The sequence below is a fragment of the Corvus brachyrhynchos genome, unplaced genomic scaffold, assembly GCF_000691975.1.
Source record: "Corvus brachyrhynchos isolate BGI_N302 unplaced genomic scaffold, ASM69197v1 scaffold705, whole genome shotgun sequence".
NCBI lineage: Eukaryota > Metazoa > Chordata > Aves > Passeriformes > Corvidae > Corvus > Corvus brachyrhynchos.
This window is the reverse complement of record NW_008238346.1, coordinates 2,831,583-2,850,096: the sequence shown is the minus strand read 5'-3', so window position 1 is coordinate 2,850,096 and position 18,514 is coordinate 2,831,583. Positions and strand designations below refer to the sequence as shown.

At 40.8% G+C, this 18,514-nt stretch overlaps 1 protein-coding gene across 4 annotated transcripts; it reads right to left on the bottom strand.

Annotated features, from left to right (window-relative positions):
* PLEKHS1 (pleckstrin homology domain containing S1) lies at nt 1-18,481 on the bottom strand. 4 transcript variants are annotated; one of them, XM_008634429.2, is made up of 15 exons: nt 15,862-18,481; nt 15,261-15,386; nt 14,753-14,844; nt 14,555-14,661; nt 13,085-13,219; nt 11,862-11,937; nt 11,085-11,192; nt 10,324-10,419; nt 7,135-7,248; nt 6,042-6,157; nt 4,625-4,834; nt 4,298-4,399; nt 3,775-3,910; nt 2,905-2,996; nt 1-1,232 (listed from the first exon to the last, which is right to left on the bottom strand). In XM_008634429.2, the coding sequence occupies exons 2-14, from the start codon at nt 15,289-15,291 to the stop codon at nt 2,928-2,930; spliced, it is 1,392 nt and encodes a 463-aa protein (XP_008632651.1). In that variant the 5' UTR covers nt 15,292-15,386; nt 15,862-18,481; the 3' UTR covers nt 1-1,232; nt 2,905-2,927. The 4 variants fall into 4 exon arrangements, with proteins under 4 accessions (XP_008632651.1, XP_017590694.1, XP_017590692.1 ...); XM_017735205.1 differs by having other exon boundaries at nt 1-2,996; XM_017735203.1 differs by lacking the exon at nt 1-1,232 and having other exon boundaries at nt 2,830-3,910.
* Between the last annotated feature and the right edge of the window lie 33 nt (nt 18,482-18,514).

Genomic DNA, 18,514 nt, shown 5'->3' with positions numbered 1-18,514 from the left:
TTGTAAAGTGTTAACACTTTTATTAATCATATGTGGGCAGACAACTTCACACACTCTACCAGAATTTACAGTACCCATGTAATTTTTATATTGTGTGTCTGTAAGTGTTACGAATCAGCCAATATGTGACATTAATTATCTGCATTTAGCATTGTGCAAACTGGCATAATGATCAATTATGGAGTAACAGATCTGTAACTGTTTACTGAAGTACGGAAGTAATCCCCCAGTTTTCTAAAATATTCTGGAATTATTCTGTACACACTATATCTAATCAAATCCTGTTTTTGTCCAAAAGTAACATTCTTCCATGGCTGAGAGGTGCAGCATGCAGTGCTCAACATCTGCTTCAGCAGCAGGTTCCATGGAGGTGGCTCTTCTCCCACCACCATGCGAGATCTTCTTCACTAATTCACCTCTTTTGAGAAATGTTTCTCTATGAAATGCTAGGAAATTGCTTCATGGCTTTGAATTTCTTTTTGGTGAAATTATTTGAATTTCAATTTCTCACCTCCTTTGTTCATCCATAACTGGAAACACAAGGTATTTGTCTCACAGTTAAGTGCATATGATCATTTTCAGGAACTGTTTGAAAAAATGATGGAAGAATGCAGGGTGTTTGGTCTAAGAAAAAGAGAAGAGAGAACAGGTAGAAAAAATACCTTCCATAATGAAGATTTGTCTGGAGACAGTGGCAATCCAAATATTCCCTATGCCCACTGAATACAGGGCAAGAAAAAATTGTGTTAATTTTCTGAAAAAAATTTCTAGGATAAATACTAGAAAAAAAATTCCTAATTTTACAGAGAGATGAGTCTTGGAACAACATAGGAAAATTTGGACTTTCCTTTTCCAAAGTTCAGAAGAAGAGTTGAGGCAAACCTTGGCCAGGAAAGGCTGAGGACAACGTCCTAAGTAGATGCTCTTGAAGTAGGTGATCTGTGATTTTAGGATTCAGGCCATGAGGACTGTCCTTGCAGACTGACAGAGTTACAGGGCTGGAAGAAGCCCTGTATAGTGACAGCCATCCACCCCATCCCTCAGGGGCTCCTTAGGCAGAAATGGATTTGCTGTGCTCAAAGCAGCTGTGCAGAGCAAAGGAGTCCCATAGCAGCTTTGGAAAAGAGCTCCCAAGAAATGTGTTTCTTCCATTTTCAGCCTCTGTAGTTCCAGAACTGGGAGTTTCCTCTGTATTTATGCAGAATTCAGCACAAACAGGCCTTTGAACACCACTGAAACAGAAAAATCAAAATGTGCTCCTTTCCCACCTTGAGAAACAAGCATGTCCCAAACACTCTTACCTCAAAAGCAGAAGAGACAGGCTCTGAATGTGGAAACATTCAGTCTGGAAATTAATCTCTTGAACAGGAGCTGAGTCTGAACAGACTATATAAATATTTGTGTTTGCCTGTTTTGAGTTACTTGATGTTGTTTGCATCTTCAGCTGAATAAAATTTTATAACGATTTTTTAAAAAGTCCAGCACATTTGTCAAATTTACTACTGCAGTAAAAGGCACCAATGCTGATTTTTAGTGAGTTTAGTTCCTTACTGTAGTAGCCAACTTAGCCTTATTCAATTGGAAGCTGGACAAATACCTCCTTTGGGCCCAATCCACCTTAATCAAAGCTTATATAAATCTCTTAGTATGAGTAATCCTGTGCCTGCTAAACCCAGTAGTTATTTTGGTTCTATCTGGCAAGACAAAACTATCAGTACTCAAACCCCATGATTCTGTTTGTTGCCACATCCCTGTATATTGACACTATCTATTTTATGGCAATATGTGTGTGTAAAAAATCCCCACACAAAGTGTCCATGCTCATACAGGGCACAGGTATGTGCTCTGCCACATCACACCATGGTGCTGTGAGCAACAGAGGCCACTCTAGGACAGGACAAAGCTCCCTTTTGGCATCCACTGAAGCATCCCTGAAGGCAGTTTCATATCAATCTGCTTTTGGTGTGGTGTCAGCTGAAAATTGGTCATGTTTCTATGGCAGCAATGCAAGGAAGCCATATCCACAAATAAATATTTACAGGATAAAATAAGCACTTGCTCTGGAAATGCTGCTGCCCCAGTGACATCCCTGTGGTAGTACTTGGTAGATGAAAACACTCTCAGTGAACTCTGTTTGCATGGGGATGAGAGCACATGCTTTCAGATACATCATTTCTCTCTGTGGTTTTCCCAGCTGTTTTTACCAGGAACACTGTCACAGAGAAGGCCAGCCCTTCTCCCTCCCAAATCCATTCATTCCTTTTCACTTAGGGCTTATTTTGGACGTCTGTGAACCCAAAGGTGCCCCAGACACACTCCTTTTCTCCAACCAGCTCTTCTTCCTGTCCTCCCTTGGATGTATTTTTGTGGCTGTAACTTAAGAGGGGCACAACACAAAAGGAGGCCTCACTGAACCACTACACAACATTTTATTTACCACTCTTCCCTCCAACACTGCAGCTCTCAGCTTGCTTGTAACTTTCTGTAGCTAAGGGGAATGCAGGGAAAATATGGCTTTAGTCCAAATGCTGGTTGTTTGCCCACCCTTAACTGATTACAAGTTCAGTATAAATCGGTGTAACTCAGTGTAAAGGGGTGAGCAGAGGCATGAACCAGTGCTTTCTGCTGAAATGCAAAGTATACACAGCGCAAAGGTCACGCAAATTATCTGACCCTCATTTTCTTCCATGTAACAGAAATACATGCCAACATGAAATATAAGCCAAATACGTGCCATTCATGCCACAAAATAAGTTATTAAGACATAAAATGAAATCTACATTCTCCATTCTTTGTAGTTCAGCAACAAAAGATGTCTGGCAGCTCAAGAAGATGAAGATTATCTCTCTACATCATATATCAGCTTCTCCTCCCCAGTCTTTTCCATTGAGTTTTGGCACTCACTTAATCATTGAGGTCTTTTTATTTCAGGAACATGAGCAGCCTTTAGCATGGAAGATATCTGAATGTGGAATCCTACATACAGTAAGTTTAACCTTAAAAAAGAAAAAAAAAGGGACATTTTTATAGCTTGTTATATCTGATCAACATTTGTGCAACTATCTGACTTGTATTTGAACTAGCTAAATAAAAATTCCCCACTAAGAGAGATGAGTAGTTTTTTTTCCTTGCTGAGACTGGCTTTCCTTTCTTTAGATGCCAACGGCATCTCATGACCTCAACCTTCTCAGCAGAATTCAAATATGAATGTGTTTGGATATGGGTCATGAACCTGGATACTGAAATGTGAGTTCAGAAACACATGTAATAGGTCACAGTGGGGTTAAAGAACATCTTAGAAATCTCCCACTCTCTTCAAAAAACAGTCTCACACAAAGAGATGTGTCGTGTTTGATAAGGAATAGGAGGTAGGCATCCAGGGCTCTGCTCTCAATACCCAAAACCACTATAAACAACTAGGCATCCACTGAAGGCAATGGTTTATTTATAAATTTGCAATTTATATGCATTAGCCAAAAAATAAAAATCACAAGTAACTCTAGTTTATGGTTGCCCAGTCAAATCTCTTGGGGTTGCTCAACCTCTTTTAGATCAAGTCCTCAAACACTGCAGTGCTGACCTTGCATTCCCCACATAGCTCAGGATTACGAGATGCCCCATCAGAATGATGCTGAGGAGCTGTTTGGTTCTGGAGTTGTTCATGCCAAACTTAGACCAGAGTAAACTGGTTTGAACTGAGCCTCTTGAAATGCAAAAACGAAACTGCTTTCTCATTTGGCTCGAGACATTTGAGCCAAGGTTAGTCAAGCTTACCTCCTTTCTTGCAGACCTGCTGATGAAGAAGTAAGCCTCCTCCACACCCTGGGGCTGCAGATCATTCACAGCCACCACGTGGTCTCCGTGGTTAAACAAACACCCCAGTCTGTGAGGACCAGTCCACTGTGAAACGCTGTGGAGGGCAGACAGTAAAGGAAACATACAGGATATCCAGTCACTGCAGTGGCTGGACAGGACTGCAGTTATGGGGCTGCCCTCTGGAAACGACACACGCGTTCAATGACTTCCTAACTTTTTAAATCTGGTTCTGGCTGAAACCATCACTAATTATTACAGAGCATGCTGGATTCTGTAGAGACCTTTACAACAGCAGTTGAAATATGAACTCAAGTACACAAAGAATCTGAGAGAGCAGAAGGAATCACTGAAGTACCGACAAGCACTGCCCCTGCCCTGTTCTGTCCTGCCAGAACTGCACATGAGTGTCCATAGTTGTACATTTCTGTGCCTGTCACTTATACCCATCTCTCAGGCACTGTCACAAGACATCCAGACTTACCATATTCGTCCTGCTGCTTCAGTAAGTTTTAGGTAATTGTTAATATCAGCCAGGGGTACGAAAATATCCAATTTCTGCAGCTGCATCTCATCTGTAACTTGACTGTGAGAGAAAAACATCAGAGACCACAGAATCATAGAACAGCTCAAACTGGAAGGGACCCATAAGGATTATTGAGTCTAACTCCCTGCTCCTTGCAGACTCCCTAAAACTAAATGCTATGAGTAAGGGCATCATCCAGATACCTCTGGAATGCTGACAGGCTTGGCAAGCTGAAACCCATGAACATGTCTGTCTTCTCTGCAACCAGCTGGAGAAGACACTTACCTGAGCAGTATAGACAAGTGAACCACTGAGAGGGGTAATGAGTTTTGCCTTCTCTGAAGGGTTGGCTGCAGGCTGGTGCTGCCTTCTGGGAATTTTGTGTCTCTGTTTGCTTCCAAGTCTCTTGGACATGCACCGTTGTTCTGGCATTTGGGAGGGGATGGGAGCCCATCACGTCTGCACGTGAGTTGGCATCTCTCATCCAGCAGCTTACTGAAGAGAAATGATGATAAAAAATTTAGGGGGTTGACAATTCCAGGCACTCTAGCTGTGTTTGAAGCTGGATCAAGCAGCCATCAGTAAAGCAAAGAATAACAACTTCTTGTAGAATATCCAGTGGACAAAATAAAATTGAAGTAAAATAAACAGCCCTTCTAAAAATGGATCATAAATCTCAAAATAAACATTTTCAGTATGTAAAAACTACTTACTAAGCCTGAAAACATTCCAGCTAACAGCACGCCTTGACAAAGAAACTGAGTACAGATTGTTGGCCTTGTCTGTACTGGATTCTGCAGGGATGTAAAGCTGTCCCTTGGGAGACGTGATAACTCAGAAGTACTTGAACTCCTTTTAGTTTTATTTGATAAGCCTTTTATTGCCTGGAGCTGAGTCCCCATCATGCCCCAAACAAGACTGGGGTTAGTAGCAAAAGCTGCTCTTGGTTTATTTTAACTCAGATTGGCATAACCTTGTGAGGTTTTTATGGTAACTCCCTCTGGGGGAGTCCCGAAGGCACAGATGAGCTTGAATTAATCTATTGGGACAAACTGGTTAGTGGGTCTGCATTTCCAGTAGCCTCCCTCCATGTGGCGTAAGATCTGATACCTACAGACAGTCAGATCTTAGGCCTTTCTTTGGGACGTGGCAAACACTGTACCTTCAAACCACACAGCAACAGAGCTGTTCTTTGGATGGGAAAATGAAGTGAGAATGTGACCTAACTCACACAACTTCCTAATGGAAAAGTTGGGAGCTAATGCCCCATCTCTACCTTTCTCTTTCAACCTCTAGATAATGCTGCCTGATCTGGGAGCATCTGTCTGAAAGGTTGTTGGAGTTTGGCTGCAGTGACTCAGTAAAGTGGTGAGCTGTTGTGTCATAAAAACCCAGAAAATGTTTGAGTCAACAAAAAGTGCTGCATCCTATAGTCAGAGCCTGTATATAGTCAGAGCCTGTATAGTCAGAGCCTGTATAAGTGCAGGAGTCTGCAATGTGAGCTTAAATTTCATGTTAATGAGTTTGAATTTGACTCCAGTGTTCCCATGAGTGCTGAACTTTGTGAACCAAGACCCAACAAGGACTCATTCAAACAAGATGCAGCCTCTAGACCTTGTTATGCAAATACCAGAGATGTCAGCTTTATCTCTATTGCTCTGTCACTTTTAATTTGCAAAACCTTAATGAAGTTGTTACTTACAGTGATTTCATTGACATATAAATGTTCTCCTTTACTGGAGTGTTCTGCACTGGCTTCTCTTGCACAGGGACATCAGACTCAGCTGTAGGGTCAGGTTTTGACACTTCAGTAGTGCACTGTGAGAAATACATAACAGTATAAGACATTAATGTCATTGCCCTGCCTACAGAAGAACCCCCCCGTTAATTTCCTTATTTTGTTCAGTGCTTACGCTGTTTAAACACATTGGCTAATACAGCCTGGCTTTCCTCAAATCAGTCAGTTCCCAGGAACTGGGAGCTAGAAAGGTGCTTGAAACTTAAAAGTTAATGCTGGAATTATTGGCACTGCCAGACTGGGGTGTGAGAAGCCATATTCTAGAGTGCTACCAGAAAAAAATGGTTGCCTTTTAATTTAAGCAGGCTGTAAAAGGAGACTTGTTCTTTGGGTATGCTTAACTTGGAGTACTTAGATTATATGACCAAATCACATTGTTAATGTCCTTCAGTCAGATGTACAGCCTGTGACTTCTGCAGAAAACTGACCACTTATCTTCTGACCACTGATTTCATGGGAAGCCTAGAGAAATTAGCCTCCCAAATTGGGTGTCAAAATTTGTATAAAATTACCAGCATGATTTCTCCTGCTGCCTTGTTTCGCAGTGAAATGTGGATACCAAAATGTAGCACAGTGTTTTAACAGAACTGCTTTAATGCAGCTTACTGGTGCTTCAACAGAATTACATTTCAAAATATATAAAACTAATGTACTGTTACATTCTCTAAATGAAGTTTTCACATTCAGAAGAAAAAACCAACCCTATCCTATTATACAACAGGCAAAAGCCATTTACAATGAAAGTCAGTTTGGGGAGTTTCACCGAAATCGGCAATGTTTTTGTCAAAATGCCACTTTGCACCAGAAAGATCCTTTGAATGAATCTAGTGTGTTTTTTCTTGTATAAATGAAAGCTCTATTACCTAATGCTTTATCTTTATATTCCTTTTGCAAGGTACAAGTGGTTCCTCCTACCAGTTCCTCTTTGGCTCATTAAATGTCTCTTGTGTCCTTGGAGCTGTTAACAAACCATTAGAACTCACAGCTGATAAACTACCTTTGCTAAAACGCTGCTGGGAGTTTGGTAATAATCTTCTTCATCCTTTTTGATGTTTTCCTCTGGATCTGACAACAGCAGATTGTCCTCACTTCTTCCCAGAATTTTTTCCTTCTGAAAGAACGAGTTTGTATTTAACAGGCTCAGTTATACAGATTAACATGCACTTTTCCATTTATGAGAAGTAATAGAATCAGCAAATATTCACAAAAAAACATGGGAAGATACAGTTCTCCTTGAAGTGAGATATGCTCAGAGTCATCTTATTTTAGAAACAAGGTTTCTGTATCTGTGCTCCTGACTGTATTTTTGAAATTCAGTGCACACAGACAAAACCAGACACTGGTATTAGTACTTCTCATAGATGGATTGGTGGTAACCAGGCTGTTGCCATTGATTGCATGATCATAACCTGTTATTTTGTTTAAAAATCAAGTGTTTTAAATACTTTTTTGTATGAATCTGCATGAATTTAGGGTCACTTGTGTGGAAAAGTTTTTCTCTTTGCATTCAGTTCTGAAGCCCTTACATTAGGAAGAAAATCTGTAGGAAATATAGGGGTTAATTTGGATATATTTGTCCTTTTTAAGCAGCTTTTAACTGCTATCAAGAATGAATTTGGGATTCCCCTGACTAATGAGAAATTTATTTTCTCTTGCTTCTCTGTGAGCAAAAAGATACTCCAGAAGACTGGAGATCTGACATAGAATCCTCTGTGTCCTGAGTGATATTCTGCCTTCATAAATACCTGAAACATTAAGTTTGGGGCAATTTGGTAAGTCAAGGAGAAATTCATCCCTCCACCAAGTTTACCTTTTCAAGTTGCAAAGAGAAATTATTTATTTTTATGTCTCCTTGTTGACTTCACTACAGTGAAGAGTATGGTAATTAGTATTTAGCTGCCTCCTAGTTCAATTCTCTGTGCCATGTTTGTGATGTGTTTTTTATCTCTACACTTACATCCTTGGTTTCCATGGTGATTGTTTTAATAATTGCTAAATATGCCACGAATATATTACTGTTTTCAAGGTAAAGTAAATTAAACTAATTACTTTCTTACACATAACAAGAAGAAACTGGCAATGAATATTAATTAAGGATGATTACTGTATTTTTTTTTCCTTGTTGGTATAAATGGCATTAAAATCAACTCATGCCATGGGAGTCAGAACAAACTTCAAGTGTCTGTTGAACCATAATATCGGATTTACATCCAATTTTATATCCATTTACATTGGAGAGAAAGTAGACTATGGAGAAAATTGGCTGTAGCACAAGATAGAAATGACACCTGGAGAACAATTGAGTCACTGATACCTATAAGCTCCTTAAGGAAATGTAGGTGTTGCCCTTAGACAGAGGAACGTCTTTAAAAAAATCGGGTGTGTGGCAGATCCCAACAAGAGTGCTTTGCTGCCTGCAATACAGTAATGCCCAGCACAGGGTGATGCAAGTCAGGGCTCCTCATTTTGATGTATTTCAGATCTTGAAAGCTGTGTATCAAAATAGCTGATACTGAATTGCTGAGTCAGATGAGGTTTGGTAGCTCCAGAAGATGGGTTGAAAAGGAGCCAGGTCCCCAGATCCCTCCAGGGTCTCTGCCAGCATGACTAGACTCACTGACATGGAGAATCCTGTTTGCATGAGTGACAACTACTTAACAAAGTGTTTTCAAGGTCTGGGCCTGGGTGAGGGAACCACGGATAAAAAGCAGAACACATCAGAAGCTTGAAATGGGGAGTCACACTGCTAAAAGGAAGTAAATACCAGGGATTAGGTAGAAAGCCAGTTGTCTAGATGTCACTGAGCAGAGAATAGGTCCAGAGATGTTAGCAGATGTTAAGCTTATGAGTCAAGAGAAATATTTTTATCGAGTGAACAAACGTTGTTGTTTCTTGTTCTCTGTACAGCAAGGTTATTTATTTTCACACATGCTGAAGCAGAAACATGAGCTTTGTGCTATTCCCTCTGCTTCAGGCTAAAAAGCTAAAATCCAAATTCCTTATCTTTTAACCCTCGTGGTCAGTCTGTCCCAGCCTGAACAGCTGCATGTAATACCTGCTCTCTGAGGCATTGTAAGTATGAGAAGAATTAATGAATAAGACAGAAAAGGTATGCACAAGGAAGAGACACAAAGAAATTCTTGACATACATCCAGAGCAGGACTGGTTAAATTCAGACCAAGAGTTAACTCAGTGCATTTCAGAGCTCAGACTCACAATTGAATTACTGCAGCTTTATAAAGTACTGTGCATCAGCTGAGCTATGCTGACTGCCTGTGGCATTGCAATGTAGTTTCAACTATTCACTTCTTTCCACTAAATTTAGCTGTATTGTCTCATAGCTGCTCTCAGCCTATATACAAGGATGGTGATTGCAGCATGTGATTTACCACCCTGCTAGCTGTGATAGCAGAACAGATTCTTTGCACTGTATCTCAGCCACTCCAGGTCATAGGTCAGTGCATAAACTGTCAATAAAGATAGGTTTAAGCTTCAGAGTGGTGTGGTAGAGCCTTGGCTGTGCCTTCTGTCCTCTTGACTCTGCTGCAAAGGCAGCAATCCACGGCAGAGGAAAACTGCTGCAGGCACTAGTTCAGGGAACACAGGTCAGAACACTTAGCCAGTAATACATGATAACATTCATCTTTTTATCTTTCCAAATCACTCCTGCTAGATATGGAAGTGAAATTACTTGAAGACATATTAATGCTGACAGAAGGTCAGTTCTGAGATGTGCCTCAATTTAACAAGCTCTTGTTCTGTAATTTAGTTACATTGACTCGATTGCTACTGGCAAAGGCTGAAGAAATAAACCATTTAGGAACAACTGTGGCACAGCTGAGAAATGTGCAGGGAGGGACAAATCCTCAGTCAGTGCAACTGCCGGGCTTTCTCATCAAGTTTGTGAGAGCTGCCACAAGTAGCAGTTGCTGCGTAGAAACTGAGGACCTGACTCCAAAAGCCCCAAACAAACACAGGTATTTCAAGCAAATTTTTAGAAGATTATTTTCAATGGTAAGCAAGTAAACAGACTAAATATTTAGGAAACTTTCATAGTGGAAATCAACTCAGTGTGCTGGGAAAGTAGGTGGATAATCTATAGTCACAGACACCCAGGTGAGATAAAAGCCAATATTCACTTCTGCAGATGGAACAAGGCAGGAGCTGTTTGATTTGTTCTGCTCACCAGGCTTGGCAAAACTCCTCTTGGTGAGTCACACTGAGCCTGATGAGGGCCAGGATCCGAATAAGGCCTGTTCTTGTCTTCTGAGGAACCATTCTCCTGTATACAAAGAAAAAAGATTGACTCCTCATAAAGATACACTGGAGGTGCTTCACCCACATTCATTTTCCTCTCGCTGGGCCATTTGCACAGAGCTTTGTGACTACAGAAACCCAGCAATTCCTTGGCTGCTATTTCACCCTGCTACCTGCACTGCAATTGCTGTGGGATGGCAGCAATGCTTTCCCTCCTTTCTATTTAAATATTGAGGGGCAAGTCTGTAAGGCACAGAGGAGTTGGATCTGAGCTCTCCTCTAAGCTTTACAGCCTAAAAAGAGAGAGATAAAGCACAATCACACATCAGGAGGAATGTGGCTAGCAGCTGCCAAAACAATCATCACATGCCTCTGCCAGGGCATGTCAAAGCAAATCTTCAGGAGTTTACCTAATGCCCACTAATATTTGCCAGTCAGTTGAGACAACCAGTGAGTATTTTCTCTCATGTGCCTTTACTTATATGCAGACTTGCCTCAAAAGTATTTCCCTTGTGGGGTCTGTGGTGTTACCATCCAGGTGCTACTCAGGAGCCCCACCAGAACACACCACCCAGGTATCTACTGCAGAAACTCTGAACAACATTTGATGGAAAAGAGCAACTATACAAATGAAATTTCACAGTCATGCCTAGGCACAGACTTGTTATTAAGGATGGTTAATCAGTTTACCTTCTGGTAGCTTTGCCTGTCCAGAAAGCTGGTCGTTTCTATAGAATTTGAGAACAGTGGCAAAGAGGAGGGCCGGCTTCTGACTTCTGGATTTGGAAGATCTTGGTTCTAGAAGTAAGGGAACAGCAGTCATAAGAAAACAGGGCACCTGTTGGGTGTGGGCTAAAATGTACCAATGCACCCCACTAGGGCAAATTTTACTTCTGATGGCTCAGAGGCATTGTCTACATGGCATTTTTCAGGCAGACATAAATTTGCCCTGCTTGCACATTGAGCTGTCTGGAAGCTGCAGGGATGTGAGTACTTAGTGCTGAGTCTAAACTGGTGGGCCTGGCTGGCTGACAAGGTGCAGAAGCTTGGGCCTGAGCTTGAACTACTTCCAGGGCTTCCAGCTGGTTCATAACTTTGACAGACTGATGTAAAACAATGTGTAAATGTAACCAAAATGCACCCGCTAAGTATAACACACAAGTTTTCATTCTGATGCATCAAAGGTGCAGTTCATTGCAGCATAATATCAATCATCCCCTCATTTCCATTTGGCTTACTCTTCAAAGATATTCCTTCACTGTAAAATCAATCCCAGTGCAGACAGACTGTGCAATGCCTGCTTGATGCATAAAGCCACGGTACAGGATTTATAAGAAAATTAATTTCTGAATAACCAAGGTCAGAGGCAACTTGCAAGGCAAAAATCAGGAAAATTCCTTTGCACAGTTTTCTAATGAAAATAGAAACATCTTCTTTTTTCTAAAATCAAGTATAGTAACATGTCACCTGAGGGCAGCATCCACCTCTTTTGTCCTCCCTGCAGATGGAAGATATCAGAGTGACCCAGTCGTCTGTTTCCTGCCTGTAGGTTGGAACAATGGGAATGAAAACTTACTGACAAGTAACACAAGGGCAATCCGTTTGCCTACCCACTTCTTCCTACGGGGCACAAAACAAAATTCCCAAGATCAGTGGGAAAACTCTGCACCTTCCTTTCAGGAAAAGGCTTGGGAATGCACTTGGGCCATCAGGATGAGAAAAAAGCCATGAAAGGATGGTTGAAGCTGTTTTTCATGCTTGCAGAGGATTTAGTTGGATTCATTCTGGAATGCTTTCCACTGAGTGTGGGCTGTGAGAGCCGCGCCCCGGGGGAAGGCGTTGGGTGGCACGCTCAAGTAGCACTCAGGTATGTGTTTTTCTTCTGTGCTTATCAGAATTTCACACATCAGCTGCTCTTCTGCAAAAAGGCAAAAAATCCCCTGACACGCTTGTGACTGGGAAACTGAAGAGGAGACACTGGGAACCAGCAGCACAGCAGCACAAACATCCTCCCTCACCTAAATGAGCTCTGGCTGATCACGTCCACAGAAACAGTTTCTGGACTCAATTCCAGCCTGAAAAAGCACCACCCTGCTGCACCAAAGCCCCCAGTCTGTACGTTTGGGATCTGTTTTCCTTCAGGAGAATTTTTGTCTTCAATCTGCTTCCCTTGATTAATAACCTACTTTGCAGGCAATATTACTCCCTGGGGTTTACCCATAAGAAGCCAAAGCTTTTCTAACCCCCAGGAGCTGCTGGGTGAGAAGGCAAAGGTCTTCGCTCTTCCTTGACCCCTAACCAGCACAGTTTGAAATGGCACTGCCATGCTGAGGTACTGCCACTGCCATCCCCACTCCCAGGCCTGTGCTCCCACTGCTTACACCTGTTGGATGCTGTAACAGGGTGGCTGCAGGGAAGGTGAGCTCACCTGCCTGAATCAGCAAAAAATTAACCCAGCCATGAGCAGGAGGGCGGCGGGGGGCAGGAAATGACATAGAAAAGAGCTGTTTACCATTGGACCAGCCAGCTGAATCACCTCAGCCCAGAGCTGTGCCTTCAGTAGCTGAGACACAGGAAGGGAAGGGAGCGGCTGTGAAGGAGCAGGACCCTGCCTTGGGGCAGCAGCAGCTTAGTGCTACATCAGTTTAACAGCACTGTCACACTGCTTTTGCACATCTTGCTATGCCCACCTGCTGTTCCCGATGAGGTAGTAACACCTGTTTCCAGTGCTGATGGACATCACCTGCTCGGGAAGGCATTTAAACATCTTCCTCACTGTTTCCATAATTTCAGCATTACTTATGCCAACTTCAACACTCATGATTCTGTGAAGAAAACCATATGAAACATCCTATATCACTCTACATAGTTACATACAAATAGACACACATATATATGTGTGTGTATGTCCATATTTTACTCTAAGCACAGCCTAATATGATGACATCTGCAAGGGAAAAGTTAAACATTTTTCCACAGAAAAAAAAAGTGCTCAAGAAAATAATTGCACACATTCAAAGAGGTGGTCTTTCAGTGAAGAAAACCTCCAGGCAAAAATATAAAATTAACTTTTGCAAAGTGTCCAGACAATGGATCCTCATTTATGGAAAAAGGGGCCGTTGGTTTAATTCAGAATCTTGAAAAGAAGCAATAGTAAGAAAAATTTCTTGTGGAAGTTTTTTAACCACTATAAAACAGTAGATTTGATTTGAAACTAATTGTATATTAATAGTGTTTTAATAGAGGGGAAGAAGAACAGAAATGCTCTTAATGGATACTTGAAGCACTTGAAGTACTACTTCCATTAACTTCCAAGAAGCTAAATTAATAAAAATAATAACAACAATAATTATGGTAATAATGTAACCACAGACCACTGAGCAAGCTGCAGTATTTTTGAAAGCTCCACAATGTAAATCATTTTAATGGAAGAAGCACAACAGCAATGTGGTGAGTGACCTCCAAGCCTAACAATTCCAGGAGCCTGGAGTATTAACGTCTAGATCTGACAGGTAAAATCTTTACATTTCCCATTACATTTTCTGTTTCCCTTGCAAGTATCTCGTACCACCTGTGACATGGTAAAGGGTGCCAATACAAAGCCAAAGATACCTAGTCTTGCTGCAGTAGCACTGTGCTGACAGGAATGAAATGACCAACCCCAATGAGCCAAGCAGAGCAATTTCACGGCAGAGTAAGAGGGAGAGAGCAACCAGAATCAGCCCAAGGGGTTTATGTGAAAGTCAGGAGACCTTTGCACAAACCTGCAAAGCACTTTGTGAAGCTGTAAGCTGGGAAAGGGTGTGTGCCACAGCTGAGAGTGAATGAATGCACAGCACTGTCCTCACAGGGGGTAAAATGTGTTCCACTACAGGAACACAGCCTGCGGGATCATGGAGCCAAGCAAGGTACCTCATTTGCAGATACATCACAACAATCACTCACACTAAAGTAAATTACAATAAAGCAAGTCAGGATTTTCACTTCAACATACATCACAGTTGCACCCAAAGCCTACAAATCCCAAGGGACACTTCTCTGGACTTTGCTGGGTTTGAATCAAACCTCAGTCAGGAACAAGTGCCTGTACAATCAGTGGCCATTGGAGAGTGCTGATACATGATTTAAAATAAAAGAGATGATGCATTGCAGTTACATACTGATCAACAGCTATGGAGCCTTTTACATGTTGGCCTTTTAGATACTTCAGGATGTAATTCCCCTTCCTGGATTTGGACAGGACAAAAAGACGCCTTTTCCAGGAATTCTGCCAAAGAGAAAGCAATTTGTCTCTCATTAAAATTCAGGAGAACAGAAATGAGGGATTGCTGAAATATGACTAATCTGTGCTAGTATACCTGTGAGCTGAAAAGCTGAAGAGGTGGTGATTTGATGAAGAATCCGTGCTTGCAGACATCACCTTCAGGGCAAAATGTATTTTGAATTGTGACTAATCAAAGAGAAATGAACAGCACCATTACTTAACTTGCTGCCAATTAATCTCTTAAAAAAGATCAATTTCCAGTTCAGGAAATTGTTGCTTAACACTGTTTTTTTGTGCTTAAATAGCCATAAGACAAACACAAATCAAGGCTATAAAATATAGAGACAGGCGCTGCTTCCCTGATGTTAATGCTGACAACTGGCCCAAATTGTAAACTAATGGTAGTGAAAATGTAGGGGCTCAGAAGGTATCATGAGCTGCTGTCTTATTTGACTGATCTTACTTAACTTTTAGGGTCTGGTCTTATTTATCTTCATAATTAGTGATATGAAATGCACCCCAATGAAATTCATAGGTGGCATTCACTCAGCTAAGGATAACAACTTTACTAGTAAAAAATTTTAGTACAAGAAATTTTGTACCTGCAGAATTTCTTTTGCTTGTAGAAGCCATCCTGATTGTTTCTTCCACCCAGATAACAAAAATGTTGAAGCTAATTCCTTTCAGTTTGCTTGCTGCTGAGCAGCATTTCACTGCACACACAATTGCTATTGAGAAAATAACAAAACTCTTACAACTGTTAATTTTCATGCTGATGATCAAAATACATAAAATAGCCATAATAACTATTAATTTAAATATATTCTAAAATAATTTTATAGCATATTAAAATACACACTATATTTGTTATTTTATAATACGATCATAAAATTACAAATAACAAATATTACCCATTTTTATAGGCCAAAAAGATGATTTGCCTAGAAGTGAGAGCTGCCAAAAGAACTTCATTTTGCCCTTTCTTCTGCGCTAGTCACAACACCTGTAACCTAGGAATACTGCAGCCATGTATGTTTCTGACACTGCTTTGACAGTATGATCAGTCCTGTATAAAATCAGCATAACTTGGCCTAAAGAGTTTAAAATACGTGTGGAAAATACAGTTAAAATGCTATGACAATTTTAATAATTTTCAAGTCTGTAGTATTCTTAATACAATGCCTTTTCAGAAGTTTGCCTTACCTCAAAACTCTCATTCCCTGCAAAATCAGATCTTGGCTGGAAGTTGTTTGTTACCTACGAGGAGGTTACACAGACCCTCTTGTGCCACCTGAAGCCACACAGCCTCTCCCGGGAAAATCTGAAGGATTACAAGTGCTGTTCTCTGGTTCTTTGCTGAGAACCCTGGTTGGAGTGAGAGCTTCAAGGGCTTTCCTTTGTTTGTGTTTCTTCAGTGGTTTACTCCATGGTGACGAAAGTAAACATGGCACAGTGAGGAGTGGGGTGGTCAGAAATGGGGCGGGTTACACACGGAATTTTACCCCTGAAACACAATTAAAGCTATAGGCTTTCATTCCTCCTGCTCCAGGCTGTAAGTGGGAATGACCCACTGCAAACTTAGGTTCATCAGAGATTTCTGAACAACATTTCTGTCTGTATATTTTTTGAGTTTTTTACGAAAACCATCGCAATTTTTGCCTTTTGGGGAAGAAAGATTTGTTGTACAAATGCTGTGATAAACTGTTACAAAACTTGCTTCTAGAGTTTTCATCTGTTGCCTACCAAAAAAATAAAAGGACAAAAAAGCAATTTCCAGAACTAAAAATGACTGCACACAAAGCCAATACTAGGGGCACACACCTGGGGTTGCAAGGAAAGGCAATGTATTATTCTGTTCAGTGTGACTGACAGAGTCACCTCAACCTGCAAACAATGCAATTACTACAAAACAATGTTCCAAGAGCCTATGACAGGAGAAAAGTCTCTTCTGGATGTCAGTAAAAGTCAAGATTTGCACGTGGGAAGACAAATACCCATGAGATTAGTTGTGCTTTCTCACTCTGCCTTTTGGGAAAAAGTTTTTATTGATTACATTTAATTGTCTTTTCAACAGAAAGCAACATTGTAAATAGGTTATGTCTAATTCAAAATTGAAAATGCCAGTTCCGTGATTATACTCCCTCAGATTTTTGTATGCCAGGCATTAAGGGATTTGATTGCTTCAAACCTTTTGAAATGCAATGAGACACTTCAGTCAAAACGCAAATAAAATGTTTCAAATCTTTAAGATGTAAGCTACGATGAAACCGCAGAAATTTCCAAGATAACGAAAACAAAGTATGTTAATACTTACAAACAGAATGTCTTCATGGTGAAGAAGGTTTTAGAGAAATATACCTTCAAGTAAATCCAGATTCCCTGTATTGCCTCCTTCAGCAAACATGATGTGGCCTTGAGCTGCATTGTGACTGCCTTCTTATAGTCAGTCCATGGATAAATACAAACACCCTGAAATATGACCCACAAGGAAATTCCTGTTTCTGCATGGGAAGCAAACTAAAGACTGCTCTGGAAAGGGGAAATCCAGAGATTAATATTCACTCAGAAGCAATGAAAAATATGCACATTTGAGATAGTGATAAATGTCTCCTATACAGGGAAAAAAGCCTGGAGACAGTGTGTTTTTGTTGGTCCAGGTCTCTGTACTGTCCCTTCATTTCCTGCGCTTTTTCTAAAGCATAATATCCACCCATGACTGGAAGATAAAGCAACATAAAGAACCCTAAAAGATCATAAAGTAAAGGCAGTTTCAGATTTAAACAGCATTTAGTTAAACATACAATGGTGAAGCAGGATTTCTTATGCTGTCTATGCCATGACAAGGTAATTTCAGTGTCTGTCTTGGCTGTAAGTGAATTTTTGGAATCCTCTCCAGACACATTCAGTGTATTAATAATGATAGTGGCTTTACACACTAAACCATCTGGCTAATCTTGCTGATGGCAAGGGAATTGCTTTCCAATAGAAAATAGTCATAAATTTGATCAGGGAAAAAAGCTAAAACACCCTGCAGGTTTTAAATCACTATTCAACAACCTGGCTCTGCTTGAGTGAAAGGGTCAAGCTTCCTCATTCTGAGTGGGTCCTTCCAAGCTCATGGGCTGGCACAGCTCTCAGCCATGTCAGTATCACCACTCAGGGGCGATGTGTGTTGGTACAAAATTTTCTTCTGAAATAGTATTAATGTTCTTTGGACATGATCTAAAGTAATGCTCATCTAGCAGAGACACTGGTCCTGACACAAGGGGATGTCTTTCTGTCTTTCACTACTACTCTATTATCTTCCCATGTTACTTTCCCCTCTAGCAGAGTATTCAGGTATTTTATGCTGATCTTTCTATATCTCATATAACTAGAACTGGCATGAAGGATAGCTCTGGAGACAGGGGAATATTGTTCACAGAAATTTAAAAACAGGGCAAACCTCAAGAAAATAAAGACTAATCATCTATAAAAACATGAAAGAGCTTCCAGAGAAGTAACAAATACTGAAATGTTGGCTGGACATGGTAAACCAGGAATATCCTTAATGCCAGAATACAGCTTAAAATGGAGCTATTTGGCAGAAGCAACAAGGAGAACACTTTCCTGTGCACTGCTAGAGCACTGTACAATTTACTGAATAAAGGGCAAGATCAAGCACTGGTAGATCAGGATATTTCCAATAAAATATTTCCATTAACTTTGGTTTACTCCAAGAGAGGACATGGCCTGTTCAACCCAAGTCACCCAATGCCAAATTACTTTTCTAATCTACCTTTCCACTGACACTGTAAACCTCCTCCTGAAAAAATACCAGAGACCACCTGCATGCTTTAAAGAGAAGGGGACTGGG

Bases quoted from the DNA above. Each gene is read 5' to 3' on its own strand.
- PLEKHS1 (XM_017735203.1), bottom strand. From the start codon at position 15,291: ATGGCTTCTACAAGCAAAAGAAATTCTGCAG. The intron at 14,662-14,752 runs GTATACTAGCAC...TCTCTTTGGCAG, and splicing joins TTCAGCTTTTCAGCTCACAG to AATTCCTGGAAAAGGCGTCT. The intron at 11,938-13,084 runs GTGGGCATAGCA...TCCAACCTACAG, and splicing joins TACCTCATCGGGAACAGCAG to GCAGGAAACAGACGACTGGG.